The following is a 17,724-nucleotide window of genomic DNA, read 5'->3' on the forward strand; positions in this document are numbered from 1 at the left end:
ATATATATATATATATATATATATATATATCAGTGAAATCTTTTGTCCTTGTGTGGCTGATAGGCTCTTATCTCAGGATGTTTCACTTAAAATATCTTTCTGCTCCAAAAAGCACTGCTACCTTGAGATATCTCTTCCTGTGGGAGCATTCATGCAGACAGACTCATCCAAGCAGAATCTCATATCTGTAAGGGACCCTAGGCAACATTTAATTGAAATTTTGCTTGGCCAGGAATCTCTTCTCTTGACTTTTTAGCTTTTATTTGGAGACTTTCACTGAGACAACCCATTCCTTCTAAATCTAATTTCAAACTGTGATCCTGTGTCTCTTATAAATCTTCCCTTCTCCATGCTCTGATCTTGTCTAGCCTGGTCATCCTCAGGATGCTATGTAGCTTATTAAATATAATCCTTAGACTTGAACACAAGCCTGCAGATAAGGTCTGATGTTAGCAGAAAGAAGGATGACCATCACTTCCCTAGTTCTGGTCTGTATGTTTTTCTTAATACCTCCTAAGACCACATTAACTTTTCTTGGCTGCCACATGAAACTGGTAACTCACATTGAGCCTCATCCCAATAAAATTCTCATATCACTTCAGGGCAAACTACGATTTAGCCACAGTTCATACCATCTTAGACCTGAGATGCTGATTTTTTAAATCCAAATGCAAGACTTTATAGTTATTTCTTTTAAATTTCATTGAACTTGATTGATTCCCAACTGGTAACTTGTTGGGATATTGACTTCATTATCTGACATGCTAACTAGCGCTCCCAGATCTGTCCCATGCAAATTTGATTAGTATGCCATCTATGCCTTTGTCCAAATTGTCAATAAAAGTGCCAAACAGTACAGAAGGCTACTCTTTGGGCACACCAATAAAAGTAATTGATCACATTACTAAAGCTATCAACTACTCTTCTTTGGATCTAGCCAATTAGACCAGATTGTATAACTCATGAAGAGCCTAGTTCCATGATTGGAGTGGAGTTAATGTCCCCATAGGTCTTTAGGTATGATCACATTGGTACTGCCCCAGACCATGGAATCTTAAAATGACTCTCTGATGCCATCTACGGCTAACCAAAAATTGCTAAATGATTTCTACTTTATTCTTTTGAACAACTCTCCTTGTTAGGATATTTTTTCTGACCTTTTTTGAGCCAGCATCTTCTTTTCTGCAGTTTGCTGCTTCTAGTTTTGTCTTCTGGGGCCAAGCAAAACAAGGCTGGTCCTTCTCTCGTTTGTAAGCCCTTCAGATATCTGAAGATATTTATTATATCCTCTAACTCTTCTCATTTCTAGATTGAACATCTCTAATCCCTTCAAATGATTCTCATTTTTTAGTCCTAAGACCCTCTTTCAAACCAGGATGCCATAGTTATCATTGAAAAATGGTTTGGTCATAGAACTACAATGAATGAAGTGATTTCCAGAGTAATGAGAAACTTCTCATTTTGGAGAATTGTTTGAAACCTCAAAGCCCCCAGGCAACAAATAGGTAATTTTGGTTTTATTGTTGTTAAGTTGAATCATTAAATTCCCTACTGGGCTGTAGGTCCCATAAGGGTAGAGACAATCTCTCCTTTTGCTTTGGATTCCTCATCGTGCCTGGCACAGAGTAGGCACTCAAGAGATGGTTGAGTAATGAATGCCTGTATGGTAGTTTCTGAAGATGGTAGAAATGTTTAATGAGGAGATCCCACATTTTGCTTTTAGATCATTGGGATTTTAATGTTTGGGTCTCCCTCATAAATCCTATACCTAAAGTCTGGATAAGAAGTTTGCATCTTGCTTCTATTGGTTTGGAAAAGTGTTTTTGTATGGACTAAGCATTAGCCTATAATTAATTCTTGTTATAAAATATATCTTAATTTTGAATGAGCTGCTCAGATTATTGTGAATGCATTCAGGGCCTAATCAGCCCATTGCAAAGGGAAAATGGTTTCAGCTGGGATGATGAAGCCCCTGGAGGGACTCTTGAGTGCTCCATCTCTGGTGGTGGCAACAGATGGTGCACTGAATATAGACAAAGACGAACAAGGACTCTGAATTTTAGGCTTTGTTCATAACAGGCAAGCATCCCTGCTCCATTCAGAATAATTGCAGACCTTGACAAATACACCACAAAGAATCTGCTGCTGTATACTCTATTTCCAACAACATAGACAACAAGGCTGTAAGGAGGAGGGATGGGAAGGTCTTTCCAGGGACTGGAAACTGAACTAAGTAGACATCTATTTTTCAGTATGTTGTGGATTAGACCATGCCTATGGTTTATATGAGTTAATGTTTATGTGAACCATCATCCTTTCTTCCTTAAAAATGGGCAGGATTAAGTAGAAAGGTAAGGAGAAAATGCCCTCTCTCTCTCTGGTGGCAAGGGTCTGCTGCTGCTTTTCTACCTGTTTTCTCTAGTGATGAAGTTCTGCTTTGTGATTTTCCATAAGACTTATAGACCAGAACTATTTCCAGTGACTCCCTTTACTTTGCTTCTTTTTTATACCTTCAGGACATTACATTAAAACTAAAGCTGTTATATTATACCTATTTTGTAGATGGTTGTTGGGGGCGGGAGGGGGGGGTTAAACTATTGTGTAGGTGGTTGATAAACATCCTGAAGCAGTTTGGTATGACCCTTATTTTATTTGGAGGAGAGGTAGGGAGAGGAAACAGGAGGTAGAAAATAGGAATTATATCTATTAATCTTATATTATATCAAATTCTAAAGCTTTTCTAAAAATATTTAAAGAACCCCCCAAGATCTAACTGCTTTCTTTGCAGTTTCTTGTCTGAAAGAGCAGACCTCCTTAACCTTACTCTCACTATCTTAGAATAATATTCCCTAACTAAACTGTTCTAATTAATAAAATCTTCTTTAACCTCCTTAAAGTAATATATAAAATCAAACTGTCAGATATAACTGTCAGAATCTCTTGGCAGAGAGACACCGACACAGACCCTGTTTCCAAGTCAGAGAGAGTGAACAGAGCCCCTCTGACAGCTCCTTCTCCCTTCAGGAGGAAAGCTCTCCAGAGATAGACTTTAGCTCAAATTTGTAGGTGCATCCCAAACTCTCAAAGGTAACTGTCTAAAAATAACTAACATCTTCTTTGTCTGAGAGAGTGACCCAGCAACCTGCTTCCAAGGAAGTCAGAGAGACTGGAGCCCAGAACTAATTGAATTCTCTCTTTTATGATAGGCCTCTTAAAGTGACTGAGGGCAAGAGCTATCTGCTCTGCTTCTTAAAGCAACAGAGTGATACTAATGAAACTTCCTTTGACATAAAACTTCTGCTCTTAATGAGACAGAATGAACTTAATAAAACTCCTTATAACAATATTCCCCCCTGAGATACTTTGGGAGTAATATTCTCCCAATGGATCTTTCAACTATATTATTTTATATTCTCTATTAGGGACAGGAAGAAGTAAAGAGAGGAAAAAACAAGCAAGCAAAACATCTTGCAAAATGCAAGTCACATATTACATACAGATATTTACAGTTACAGATTAACACAATTCTAACTATACCGAAACAAAATAAAAAAATATTAATTCAAATTTACCTTAAAGTTACTATGTAAAAAAAACAACCTTGCAAGAACATTATACATAAGAACATGATATACATTTATACATATAATATTCCCCCCTGAAGTGAGATATTTTCTTTAATATTTAATTTTTATGTTTTTATATCAATCAATTAATTATTTTGAAATTTATTAATACATGAATTATTGATCATTATTTATTTATCTCTTGTTTCTTTAGCTATTAATTTATTAATATTACTATTTAATTTTTCAACATTAATAATAATAATTTAAAAACAGAAATCATAACATAAATTATACAATTACCTATTTAGTATTATTCATTCTATTTTAAAAATCAAACCTTTGTGTACAAAAATCAAACCTTTTATCAAAACAGAAAATATAAATTAAGTGTCCTTGAAAATGTTGTTCAGTTGTCAAGTTTTTTTAAATACAATTATTTATTATTATTATTTATCTCTTATTTTATTTCTTTAGTTCTTATTTTGTTTGTTATTTATTAATTTATTAATATTACTATTTAATATGTTATTTTCTAGATTAATAATAATCATTTTAAGACAGAAATCATAACATAAATGATACACTTACCTATTTAGAATTATTCATTCTATTTTAAAAATTAAACCTTTATGTACAAAAAAAAAGTCAAACCTCTAAAACATTTTGCCCCTGGTGTTGTCTGTTGGTTGTCCTTTGTTTTTGCTTCATGACTAGACCTTATTCCTTCTTTTTCAGTCATTCATATTCTTTATATACATCTTTCTTCTACATCCTCCAAGGAAGTTGATATTGGCGATGGCCAATGGCCCACTGTGCCATTGTATAGACTTCTTTAGTAAATTGTGATTCTTCTGGGACTGAGGTTCTCTATTATTCATGGGGGTTATTACGCTCATTGAGTGAAGGCTGATGTTCTGAAGGTCAGGTTTTGTGGTACTGGCATCATTTAGTTTGTTGGGGGGGGGGGGAGTTCCCCAATGCCATTTAACCTAATGTTGTCCAGATGTGTAATTCTTAGCCCAGCACATAACCCAAAGGCTGCATTTATCCAATTTGAGAGACCCCTTCATGGAATTGCCCATCTGGCTGCATGTCAGCTTTGGCTAGGTAAAGTCTTTTTACACCAACGAGGTATTACCAAGGTACCATCCTCAGGACAGTAGCTATACAAACTTCCAGCGTATATACAAGAAATCTCCTAGAGATCTATTCAATATTAGTGAGAAGAAGGAGCGCACATTGGTAGTGAGGCACACATGTAGGCAGCACGTAGGTCCAAAGCAAGCCGTGCTCCTAGTTCTGTAAGCCTCTGGCATTGTTTCTCTTCTTCTGGGCTCCTCACAACGTGTGGTGTAGAGTCTCTACAGCACACACAAACTCCTCTGAGCTCGTCATTTCCTGTGCTCCTCTGTTGGGCATTGCGTAGCAGACTGTCTGCTCTAAGACATCAGTGACCGTGGCTCATCACGGTCATTCAGGAAGAGAAAGGGTTGTGTGTGTGTGTGTGTGGGGGGGCTTCCTTAACAGAATATGGTGAGAGCGGAGGCATGATGTGCAACAAGGACTCAGGGCTTGGAAGGGAGGAAGAAGCATCAGACGTCTGTGCTTCTTTTTCTGGGCTTTCTAAATGCTCTTTCTTTCTTTTTCTCTTTTTTCTTTTCAATGACGTGCTAAGCTAAAGCAAGTGGCCTTGGATCCTGACTGGTGCTTGGCTACTACCTGTGTGTTCTTGGGCTAAGTCACTCGATTTTTCCAGAAGCTTTGGCTTCTTCTGTGTCTGCTCCCATCCACTCCCACAAATTAACTGTCTGCAACCCTTCTCAACTGCCCCCCACCCAACGTTCTCCAGGGGGGTCCCCTGGAATTCTGGGTGAGGCTATCCCTATACCTTTGCAGGGATTCCATGCTTTGCATCTGCACACAACATCTGTAAAGAGAGGGATTGGACTCATTATTTTAAATGCTCTCTAGATCTAAGATCCACCTTGATAACCAAAGTCACGATTAGATGGGAGTTCATGGTTTGGCCACAGGACATTATTCCTAATCTGATGAATACGATGAGGAGGATACAATACAATGAAACTTTGAAAGAGTTGCCTCAGAAACAGACTGACAGGTGAGCATTTTCTTTCCTTTGGCCCCTCTTTAAAAAGTTTGCCCATCCCTGTTCTAACCTATACATGAATGTATTCTAGGAAATAGAGGGGAAATTGCTGCTGAAGTAAACTGGCACCTGACCAACACACACATGTTCCAAGGTCCAAGACTGAGCCCAGTGAGGACCAAACCTTTCAGGCTGATTCAAAGGACGAAGCTCCCAGACTCCAGGAGCTGCTTCTGCCCCACCTCTCACACACCCCTTAAGGAGCCAAGGCCATTGGGGTCTTGGCTGGGCTCGACTTTGTGGGGCGAAGGCACAGCAGCTTTTAGTGGGAACCACAGGAGCGCCTCTCCTGGCCCAGCTTCTCGCATCAGCCCAGCTTCTCCTCTAGTGAAGGCTCACGCTAAGGGTCCAATTTTTAAAGAATCAACTTTCATAGAACTTTTGTATCTAAAATTGATAGTTTCATTGTTTAGTGCCTTGTGGATCTCTGGAGCAAGCGATGGGCACAGGGTCAGGGGAAGAGACTCTGACCTCAGAAACACCTTAAAGCCTTAAGTGGGGGCTTTGGGGATTCCTCAACCCCAAAGCCTGTACCAGCCCCCCACCCAAGAGCTCAAAGTCACCATCATAATAAAAGCAACAATAAAGTACTGGCATATGAATATGGGTGTGTGTGAATCTATAGGCATAGATGTGTGTATATCCTAGATTTTATATGTGCACACCTATGTCTGTATGGATATGCACAAATGTGCATGTTGTATACATACATGTATAATGTGTGTAAACACACAGACCACATATGTGTATACCCTTCATGATATATGGCTATGCACATATACATGTCTGTATGTACACATGTGTGCATGCCCTATGTTATGTGTGTATCTATAAAATGCACTTGTCTATGTATGGCTGTGTATATGTGCACATACATGTATATGTGCATGTGCCCCATATATTCAGTGCATTCTAAATTATATTTGTATATATATGCATGCATGTGTACATCCCATATATGTGCATTGTAATTTTGTGTTCATACACCTCATATGTGCATATATGCACATGTACATCTACATATATACAAGACACATGTCTATGCATCTATGCATATATGTACATGCATGTGAGAGAGTGTGCATGTGTGTGTGTGCAGTCCTTTAAGGTTTGCAAAGCATTTTTCCTATATGATTTAATTCACTCCTCATAACTATCTTGTGGGGTTGGTGCTATTATGACCCCCATTCTAAAGACGAGGAAACTAAAGTAGTATTAATGCATGTCCGAGGCAGGATTTGAACTCAAGTCTTCTTGACTCCAAGTCCATTACTTTCTCCTCCGTATCACTGATCTGCCAGATCCTACGATTCAAACGTAATAGTAATTAGGTGCTTAGGAAGCCGGCTTAAGGCAGAGTTCACTGCCTGCCTGAGAGGAGCTTCAGTAAATGGGCTTTTTACCAAGAGAATCACAGAACTGTCCACCAGGGTCCTACTGTCTTCTGGCCTGGTCAAACCCCATTTGGAATGTTGTGTTCAGCTCTAAGTACCCCAGTTCTGGGAGGGTTTTGAGGATCTAAAGAATATCCAAAGGAAGGTGCTTAAGAGGTCTTGGAGTCCATGACAGATGAGCACAAGCTAAAAGAATGGATATGTTTAGCCAGAAGAAAAGAAGGCTCCAGGGGCACGTGACAGCTGTCCCTAGATTATCATCTAGAAGATCATGAGATTTGTTCTTTTTGGTCCCAGAGGGTAGAATCAGGAACTGTGAGGGAAAGCTTCAAAGAAGCCAATTTAGGCTTTGTATAGAGTTTAGGGAGCTTGGGGGAGAACTTGATAAAAATTCAAATTGGCCCAAAAGGGAATGGGGGTATAGCTAGCAAAGTATGGCTCCCTCATCCAGTGGTGTCTGGATGACTCCTTGTCAGGGACAGTATAGAGAGAATTTCTCTTTTTTGTTTTAGCTTTATCTGAGATCATGATTGCTGCTCCCACTTTTTTCCCCTTTAGATGATGCCCAATAGATTCCGCTCCAGCTCCTTACCTTTACTCTGTGTGTGTCACCCTGCCTCAGATGTGTTTCTTGTAAATAGCATATAGTAGGATTCTGGTTTTTAATCCACTCTGCTATCTGCTTCCATTTTATGGGTGAGTTCATCCCATTCACATTCACGGTTATGATTACCAACTGTGTATTCCCCTCCATCTTATTTTCCCCTTTTGATCCTGTTCTTTTTCCTTTTACTCTGTTCCTCCTCTCCAGAGTTTTTCTTTTTATCACCCCCCTCTCTTCCCCCTCCCTCCTATTACCACCTCCCTTTCCTTGGCTTATTTATCTTCTACTTCTCTGTAGAGTAAGATAGAATTCTATACCCTAATGATTTTTGTTATTGCTGTTATTTCCTCTCTGAACCAGTTACAATGAGAGTAAAGTTTAAGCATTGCCTGTCACCACTCTCCCCTCTACTGTAATAATTTTTCATGTCTCTTTATGTTATATAATTTACCCATTCCATCTCTCCCTTCCCTTTTGAGAGAATTCCTCTTTAGGGACAAGATGGACTCTATCCCTCATGTATCTTTTGGCTCTGGGACTCTAGGATTCCTGGATATGGAGATGTAGCGTTCAAGTTTCTGATAAATTTCTAAAATAACCAAAAGCAGAGATCTACTTCCCTCTATCCCCAGCAGAGAGGTTTCTATCCATATTCCCAGCCTTCTTTCTCATTCAGCTGAATTCCAAATTCTATCCTCCTGAGGATAGCTTATGAATCACCCAGGCAGCTAGAGGGCACAGTGGATAGAATGCCAGTGGGTCTGCAGTCAAGAAGACATGAATTCAAATCTGGCTTCAGATATCTACTAGCTACAAGTCACTTAATCCTGATTTGCCTCAGTTTTGTCATCTGTAAAATGGGCGTGAAAATAGTACCTACTTCCCAGTGTTACTGTCATTAGATCCCCCTCCTGCAATTTAAAATATTACTAATAAAAGTTTGTTATTATGAAAAGAAACATGTGAATTCATTTGCTCCTCCACTGTCACTTATATGGTACTTTAAAATTGGCAAAGTACTTTATGCATATAGATATGCATGCGTGTGTGTGTGTGTGTGTGTGTGTGTGTGTGTGTGTGTGTATCATCTCTCATTTCAGTTTTATAACTACCTTGCTGGGAGTAAACCCTGAAGTTATTATTGTGAGAAGTGGGCTAAGTGTTGCTCTCAGAACATGTTTCTCAAACCCTCCTCGGCTGAACAATGTACTATTGCCAAGCATGCTGACAAGTGTTTTATCCCCAGAAAGCCCTAACCATGACCCCCCCTGCTTTTGTTGGGCTGTGCCCCCGAGTATGCCCCCAGCACGCTACAGGAGTTCTAAATTATGGTTATATTATTTGCTAACTGGGTCAAGCTCCTATGCTAAGCTATAGGTGTTATAAGTTGTGGTTGTGCTGTTTTCTGATTGGGTAAAGTCTTTGGTTTTAAGTTTAGTCTAAGATTTAAAACCTTAGATTGTAAGTGCTGGCTCACCATTTTCTGGGGGATGAGGGCAGACAGGGAAGGAAGGTGGGGCTTGTGGTTAAAGCCTATAAAAGGTGGGGTTTGGCTGTAAGAGGGTGTACTTGCCCATGATCAGAGGGTGGTGCCCCTTTTCATGAAAAAGAAATAAAAACTGTCTTTTCTGCTCACATCCTCTGACTCCAGATTTTCATTGTGAGGGGTTGTCTCCACCCCCATCACACACATTATTACCCCTACTATTTGCCTCAAAGAAGATTCAAGGTTGAACCTTCAGAAATAAGGTCAGCAGAATGTGTGTTAGCACCCAGACTTTTATTGAGGGCTACCTCAGGAGAAGAAGCTCAGAGACGGAAGCAAGATAGGACGGCCTGGCAGGGGAAGTAGGTAGGACCAAGCTCAGAAGCATCTTCGATGGATGATGCTAGGGCCAATGTCCTGATATTCATAATCATAGATCCACATATGTTGAAAAGAATTCAGACCGGTCAGGATGGAGCCACCGCACCAGGAAGAGAACCAGCACTCTGCTGGCACGATCACCTAAAGGAAGGAACCATGGAAAGAGAGTTCCTAGGAAGGAACTAAAGCTGTGTGGTGGAGTAGGTACAGGGTGGAATTCAGAGTCAGGAAGACCTTGCTCAAATTCTTACCACCTGTGTAGCCTTGTGCAAGTCACTCTCTTGAGTTTTCCTCATACTTATACTATGATCTCAAAAGACTGTTATAAATATAGTATACGGTTAAGAGTACCTGGGATCAGAGGAAGGGACTCAAGACTTGCCTCTGGCATTTACTGCAATATCATGGGTGAGTCAAAACCTCCCTGGGCCTCAGTTTAACTGTGTAGGACTTTGCTTAAGCTCTCATGACTTATTAGCCAATAGAGGCATTTATAAAACATCCATTTTATCAGATGGGGGCACTGAGGCAGAGGAGTCTAACTTTCTTAAGGCCATACATTGAGCCCTCCTGATTTTGCATAAGGAGCATCCCCAGTGCCTATAGGAACTTAACAGCCTGTTTAAAACCTGACTGAGTGAATGATCTCCTTAAAGATGATGGGTTTGTGTTCATCTCTGCTCACCAGGATTCTGGACAGGGAATGTATTTTCCTGGAAAATAAATGCATTCCTAGATCATAGGACTTAGGGCATATATTCATGTCCTCATGTCTTGGCAACCAGGAAGCACATACTAAATGTCTTTAATGAATTATCTTCAAAGAGACCATAAGGGACCATCTATTTTTACCCCTCTCAAAAAAGGAGGCTAAGTCCAAGAGAGAGGAAGAGGCTCTCCCACACTCAAAATAAGAGGTAGAGTTGGGTTTTGAACTCAAGTTCTTTAGCTTCTCCATGTCCTTTTAGTAATATGAATCCCACAAACAAGCTTGATACTTCAGTGGTGGTCAGAGACAGACCCTCAGAGCCCTTTAGGATTTCCTTATTGCTGGATGCTCTTTTCCCATCAGTGCATATTAGGGGAAAACATTATTATTGTAAGTTGTCATGTGGTAGCGCTGCTTCATATTGGTCTTAGAGCCACAACCATAGGTCTTCTCAAGTGGACTCTTGCCTAGAGGTGGACCCAACAAGGCCTTATTTATCATCGCCATGAAACTCATTTCATTCCCATATTTCTCTAGACAACCATAAGATACCTCCCTATCTAGTTAGAAAAAGGAGGGAGGTGGAGTGTCTAGGATAGGTGAGTGGTAGAGAGAAGCAACTTGGGAAATGCTGGATTTTTCTTCCTGTAATTATAATGGAAACAACAGCTGAAATTATTTAACTTATATCAGCTGCATGTTGTCAAAGGTGGGGAGGGCTGGGCTTCTACCCTTGACTCTCTGGACCACTAGCAATCAAACCAAGCTCATGTCTTGTTGGGAAAGGGTCCCACCTTAGAGGCATGTCCTCTAGTGTAGGGAGGCAAAGCTCTGGAGGGAGCCATAGCTCAGTTAAAGTCGGACACATAGCCCATGCCTCACCCGAGGTTTCAAATCCCTCCTTTTCCTCCCCCTCTGCTGAAACTGTATGTTCCTACGAAATCTACTGATGTTTGCATTCTATGTGAATCTGGATTAGATGGTTACACATTGACATATTGATTTATTAGCCTATAGAAAACTCTGTCTAGATTCAATGAGGTAAATCAAATCCTTTGTACCAAACTTGTAAATCATTTACCTTCATTGGGTAAGTGGAAACTTGAACAAAATCCCCAGCTTGCTTCTTCCCCTCCCCCATATAAAAGTAGATGTAATTTCCAATAAAGCGCTTCTGGTTGCTCTCAGTGCCTCAAGCCCTCCTGACCCCCAGTTGTGTCTGTCCTTGCTGCCTTTTGGGGACCCTTACTGATTCTGTCGAGCCGGCCCTTGTCAGGCTTGACACCAGTCTTTCCTGCCTGCCCTGGTACTGATAATGCTGTTCCCCCTGAGGTTTGCCTCAAATTTCTTGTGCTTCTTTCCGCCTTTCCCTCTTCATTTCCATAATACTTCTATATCCGATTCCACAATAATCTTAGGAAGTGAAGAGGCCCTCTTCTAAACAGAGAAGTAGTGAACTGAATGTATTATATGCTGTTAGGCATGCTTGCTTGTTTTCCATAACTAGGGCCCTTGGTTACATGGGAGGGTACTTCTTGTTTGGGGAAAGTTATTTGAAGTGGCAAAGTATGTTTTTAAAAAATCACGAAAATAAGCTTCAATGAAGGAGTTTTGAAAGAAGGAGAAAAAGATAAAAAGCTCCCCACGATTTAAAAGATGGTTTTATCCATATTTCACTAATGAAGAAATGAATCCTCAGAAGTGACTGCCCGAGGTCATATAGTGAATTAGGAGGAGAGCCCCGATGAGAAGACAACTCCATGTTCCAAACTCTACAGTCCTGTAAATAATCATCAGCAGAAAAAAAAAGCCAACAGGGGCCAAGAGGAGGAAAAATCAGTTATTGAATTGTGAAATCAAACAATCGTTCATGCTCTCTGAAAGCCTGCCAGAAGCTTGTCCAAAGGTCTATCGTATGCTGTCTGCAGGCTGCTAAGAAGGGTCACTATTTCTGGACCAACCATCACCTGACCTTTTCTAACAGGCCTTAGCGGGAGAACTCTCTGTCCTCACTGAAAGAGTTGCCAGGCTCAGGACCACTGAGTGGGAAGGACCCACTCTCCTCCTTCAGGAACAAACTACCTTAATCTTAGTCAGTTGCTCCTGCAGGGCCTGGAGCTCCTTTACCATCCGTTGTTCAATGCCTGGGAACCCCATGCTGCCTCCACAAAGGATGGTGTTTACGTTGAAGATCTTCCTGAGTTCTGGGTCGCAGCTCATAATGACTTCGTGTATCTTTTTATGAAGGCCTGGACATGAGATATCTGCGGAGAAAATGGAGAGGGGACGGCTCAGCATTTGTCTCTTAGGAAAGCTGTCCGCACCACCATTACTGAAAGAGCAGAGCCGGCAAGGACAGCTCCGTCAGCACCATGGCTAGGGCCAACAGCCAAGCCCAGGGAGAGAACTACCGGGCACTCTTTGCTGCTGAGGATACTGCTCAAGTCTGATGGACCGATTTCAAGGGGGAGGGAGGGGCTGAGAACTATCCAGCTGGGCTGCCTTCTGGGGCCCAGGCTATTTGGATTATTCCCCAACTAAGTGGAACACGAGTAAACCCACTGGGGTCAGAAATGATGACAGTGCTTGTTTCCCAAAGAGAAATGTACCTGATGTGGGTCTGTTAGTCAGTCAACACACATGTATTGAGGATACAAAAAAAAAGCAAAAGACAAGCCCTGTTCTCAAGAAGCTAAGTCTAATGGGGGAGACAACATACAATCGGCTATGTATAAAATAAACTATAGATGTGATAAATCAGAGATAATCAAAAGAGGAAAAGCTCCTAACATTCAGGGAGGAAGCAGGAAAGATTTCTTAGAGCAAGTGGGATTTTGATATATTTCTGAGCTTCCCCTGATGCATGGACAGGCAGGGAGACAGTTAGGGAAAAGCACCCTCTAGCAGGGCATCCCCTGCCCAGCTATTAGCATCCTGGTGCCACCCTAACTCCCACCTGAGAAAGGTGTTTTTATTTGCCAATCAAGGTTGAGCCTGTGACAATAAGCCTATAGTGAAACCGCTTGGGATAGAGTTCTTATGAAATGAGGGTCTGCCACTCTGTTCTATCCCATGAAAAGCATACAGAAGACAGTAGAGAGGGAACTGACCCCTGCCAACACCCTCAGGAGCTCCTTTCTACCTGCCACTCCCTCACCACCAATGACTTCCAATATAAATTCTGAAACCCAAAGACACAAAAGAAAGCCTTAATGTAGCATCAGCAATCAGAACAGGGGTGTGTATGTGTGTGTGTGTGTGTGTGTGTGTGTGTGTGTGTGTGTGTGTGTGTGTGTGAAGGTGGAGCTATGCTCCTGAAAGTGGGGCCAGGTGTCAAATGTGGGGCCACAAGTAGAAAAAGAAATTCATGTTGTGGTCTGAATATCTCCACCTCGCCCCTAAATTTTCCCAACTGATCTGTGGCCACATCGGAAACATTCTCAAGGCTTTTTGAGTCAAGACACACAGGTTGTTGTTAAAATTCCCTGGTTTTCTGGGAGGAGAGACATGTTAAGCTGTATTGGTTATTGACACCTTAGAATGAATTGTTTTCCCAGGGAGACATGCTCAGAGGTTCTGCAACAAAGGGTAGGAAAAAGTATAAAAGGAATAGAGCTGAAAAAGCATTGATGGGGAGTGAAGGCATTGGTTCCCCTTTTCCTTTTTAACAGGATCTTTAAACAAATGGCTAAGGAATAGAGCTCCCATGCTTTATCTAGATTTGTGCAAAGCTTTTGCAAAGAAAATTCAAACTATTTTTTTCTGATGAAGAGATGGATTACATCAATCAGATAGTCTCAGAACTAGTTGGCTGACTGGACTCAAAGAGGGGTTATTGATAATTCAATGTCAACGTGGCCGGAGGTCTCCAGTGGCATACTCTAAAAATCTGTATTTGGCCCTGTGCTAATGAATATTTTTGTTAATTATTTGGATAAAGGAATACGTTTGCTTTTATGCTTATCATTTATCATCATAAGATTTATCACCATTCATCTGCTCAGGAAGTTTTCAGATGCCACCAGGCTGAGAAGAGAAACTAGCATAGTGGATGACAGTCAAGAATCAAAAGGATGTTGAAGGGGGCAGCTGGGTAGCTCAGTGGATTGAGAGTCAGGCCTAGAGACGGGAGGTCCTAGGTTCAAATCCGGCCTCAGCCACTTCCCAGCTGGGTGACCCTGGGCAAGTCACTTGACCCCCATTGCCTACCCTTACCACTCTTCCACCTATGAGTCAATACACAGAAGTTAAGGGTTTAAAATTAAAAAAAAAATTAAAAAAAAAAAGGATGTTGAAGGACTGGGAGGAAATAAACAGGCACTTATTAAGAACCTTCTAGGTGACAGGCATTGTGCTAAGTGCTTTGCACATATTATCTCATTTGAGCCCCATAACAACTCTGCAGAGTTATCATCACCTTTTTGCAATTAATTAAACTGAGGTAAGTGACTTGCCCAGGGTCATACAGCTAGTAAGTGTCTGAGGCTGCATTTGAACTCAGGTCTTCTAGACTCCAGGTCTACTGCTCTATCCACCATACCACCTAAACACATGATAGATTAAAGTATTGTCCTGAATATAATAAAACAAAGGGCACTGGTGATAAATGTGAAATCTTGCATTTTGGGTACCAAAAAATCAACTTTATAAGCATGAAATGGAGACTGCATAGTTAGATAGCAGTTATGAAAAAAGTCTGGGAAACTTAGGGGACGACTGCAGGCTCAATATGAGTCTTCCATGTGTTGGGATAGCCAAAAAAGGTCTTGTGTTCTTGGGCGGCATTAAGAAGGGCATAGACTCCGGGCTTATTGAAATGGTGGATCCTCTCCCTTCTGCCTCATCAGATCTCATCTGGAGTTCCGAGGTCAGCTCAGGGAGTCATGGTTTAAAATACACATTGATTAGCTGGAGGGCTGTCCGGAGAAGGGCATGTTTTTTTGCTCAGGTATGAATGACTCTTTTTGGCCTCGTGTCAGGTTTTCTTGGCAATGCTACTGGAGTGGCTTGCCGTTTCCTTCTTTGGCTCATTTTATAGGCGAGGAAACTGAGGCAAAAAGGCTGGAGTGACTTGTCCAGGGTTATGCACTTAGTAGGTGTCTGAGGTCACATTCAAACTCAAGTTTTCTTAAAACTTCACCTAGTTGGCATCTATGGTGACAGTCCATGTCATATGAATATTCATTCAATAAACTGGGCATGATTAGCCTTGGGAAGAGAAGACTGTGGGTGGTAGTGATGTGGGGAGGACAAGAGAGTTGTCTTCAAGTTTTTGAAGGGATGCTGTGGGGAGAAGGGCTTAGCCTTGTTAGGCTCAGGGGGACAAACCCAAGAGTAATGGGTGGCTCTTAAAAGGAGGCTAATTAAGCTTCGACCCTGGTCTCTGGTGGACTGGTTGAGGGACAATATAACAGCCTCCAGGGGGTTCGGTTGCTATTCTCCAGTCTGCTCTATCTCTCAAAAAGTATTTTGGGGTTGAAAAGCCAAGAGAAACTGAAGAATCCAGAATTATTTTTAAAAATTCCATCACTGCATTAGGATTGGAGGTAGCCCATGATAGTGGAAGGAGTCTGGGTTGGAATCCAGCTCTGCTACCTGCTGCTTACATGATCTTGGGCAGGTTGCTTCACCTCTAAGGCCTTCACTGTTCTCACATGGAGAAGGGGAGGGCAGGGAAGGAGTAGACCAGATGATCCATTGCTCTGCTCCTATGATCTCTGCCCACACCTACTTTGCCTATTGTCACCAGTTCAATCCTCATCTATTTAAGAGTCCCAATTTCTGCCATCATTCAGATAGTACTTGAAACCTCAGTTTCCCCAGGACCCCTTCCATGACTACCGGAATTAGAAAAGCAGAAAGTGTTTCCAACCTCCTTCTCTCTTGACACACAGTTCTCATCTGTTCCTGTGCATAAGACATGCAAAGTCATGGGATCTCTAGCCCCAGAGGGCTCTCATCCAACTCACAGCTGAACCAGGATCCTGGTTCAAATGGCTGTTCAACCTCTGCTTGAATACCTCCACTGAAAGGGACTCACCATCTTCCGAGGAAGCCTGTTTCATGTTGGGATGTTCTAATTGTTAGTGACTTTGTCTTTATACCTAATTCTGCCTTTGTGACACTTTTCTTGGCTTCTGTTCTGCCCTCTGGGTATGGCCAGGCAGAACAGGCTAAATCTTCATTCCACATGCCAGCTCGGCAGGTATTTGAAGCCAGCTAACCATTCTCTCTGTCTGTCTGTCCGTCTGTCTGTCTTTCTCTGTCTCTCTCTCTGTCTCTCCTCTCTGTTTCTCTCTCTGTCTCTGTGTGTGTGTGTGTGTGTCTGTCTTTTTTTCTCTCTCTCTGTCTCTCTCTGTCTTTCTCTTTCTCTGTCTCTCTGTCTCTCCTCTCTGTCTCTCTCTGCCTCTCTGTCTGTCTCTGTCTCTCTGTCTCTGTCTCTGTCTCTTTGTCTGTCTGTCTATCTGTCTCTCTCTCTCTCCTGTCTCTTTCTCTGTCTCTGTCACTTTCTCTCCTCTGTCTCTTCTCTCTCTCTCTTTCTTCACCTCCTCTTCCTCTTTCCGTCTCTGTTCCCTTCTCCATCTCTGTTTCTCTCTGTGTCTGATATCAGCTCTCATGACTTCCATTATCCACTCTATGCGGATGATTCATGGCTCTCTACGTCCAGCTCTAACCTCTTTGAGCTCTGGACCACTCACTCTCCCCAGAGCTGCTTGCTAGTCATTCAACCTGGACGGCCTCAGGGCAGCATCCCAAACTGAACTGCTTATCTCCTCCCCACCTTGCTTCTTGCCCTCTTCTCCATCACTATCAGAAAACCGCTGTCCTTAAGACTCCTTGTTCTTTCTTTTTCTCTTGCTCCAGCCGGAGCTGGATGCCTAACCAGCTGCTGAGTTTTATCCATTGTGCCACCAACACGTCTCTCCTGCCCGTCCTTTCTCACCATGGCCTTAGCCCAGGCCCTCAGCGCCAGCAGTGTGCTGGCTTCCTAACCCACCTCCCTGCTCCCCCATGTCTGCACTCAGACTCTTCTTCCTCATGGTGGCCAGAAGGATGCTTCCAAGGCCCAGGCCTGACTGTGTCGCTCCTCTGCTCAAGGGGTCCCTCTAGGGGCTCCCGGTTGCTTTTAGTATAAGACAAAATAGTTTGTCTGGAATTTAAAACTCTGGCTTTTGCCTTCCTTTCCAGGCTTCCTGCACATTCTTCTTCCCTCTCATTCCACAGAAACTGGCCCTGGTAATGCTCTTCTCGCTCGCAATTCTGTTTCTTGCTTCCATGACGTCCCAGGCTGTCTCCCCATCTTCCCCCTCACCTGGACTGCCCCACTGTTTCCTCAAAGTGCCATCTCTAAGGACAGGCTCCTCCTGTCCCTCCGCCCCAGAGGACACCCTCTCCCTCTCTCCCTCTGTCCCTC

General features: G+C 42.2%; 1 protein-coding gene across 1 annotated transcript in view; it reads right to left on the reverse strand.

Moving 5' to 3' along the window:
- Positions 1-9,598: 9,598 nt before the first annotated feature.
- Positions 9,599-17,724, reverse strand: part of LOC123252825 (actin-3-like) — a 43,660-nt gene continuing 35,534 nt past the window's right edge. Inside the window, exons 7-8 of the mRNA XM_044682065.1 lie at positions 12,393-12,574; positions 9,599-9,742 (exon numbers count right to left, since the gene is read on the reverse strand). Of these exons, the coding sequence (XP_044538000.1) occupies positions 9,599-9,742; positions 12,393-12,574 (326 nt within the window). The remainder of the gene's footprint in view (positions 9,743-12,392; positions 12,575-17,724) is intronic.

Source organism: Gracilinanus agilis, chromosome 6 (assembly GCF_016433145.1).
Source record: "Gracilinanus agilis isolate LMUSP501 chromosome 6, AgileGrace, whole genome shotgun sequence".
Classification (NCBI taxonomy): Eukaryota; Metazoa; Chordata; class Mammalia; order Didelphimorphia; family Didelphidae; genus Gracilinanus; species Gracilinanus agilis.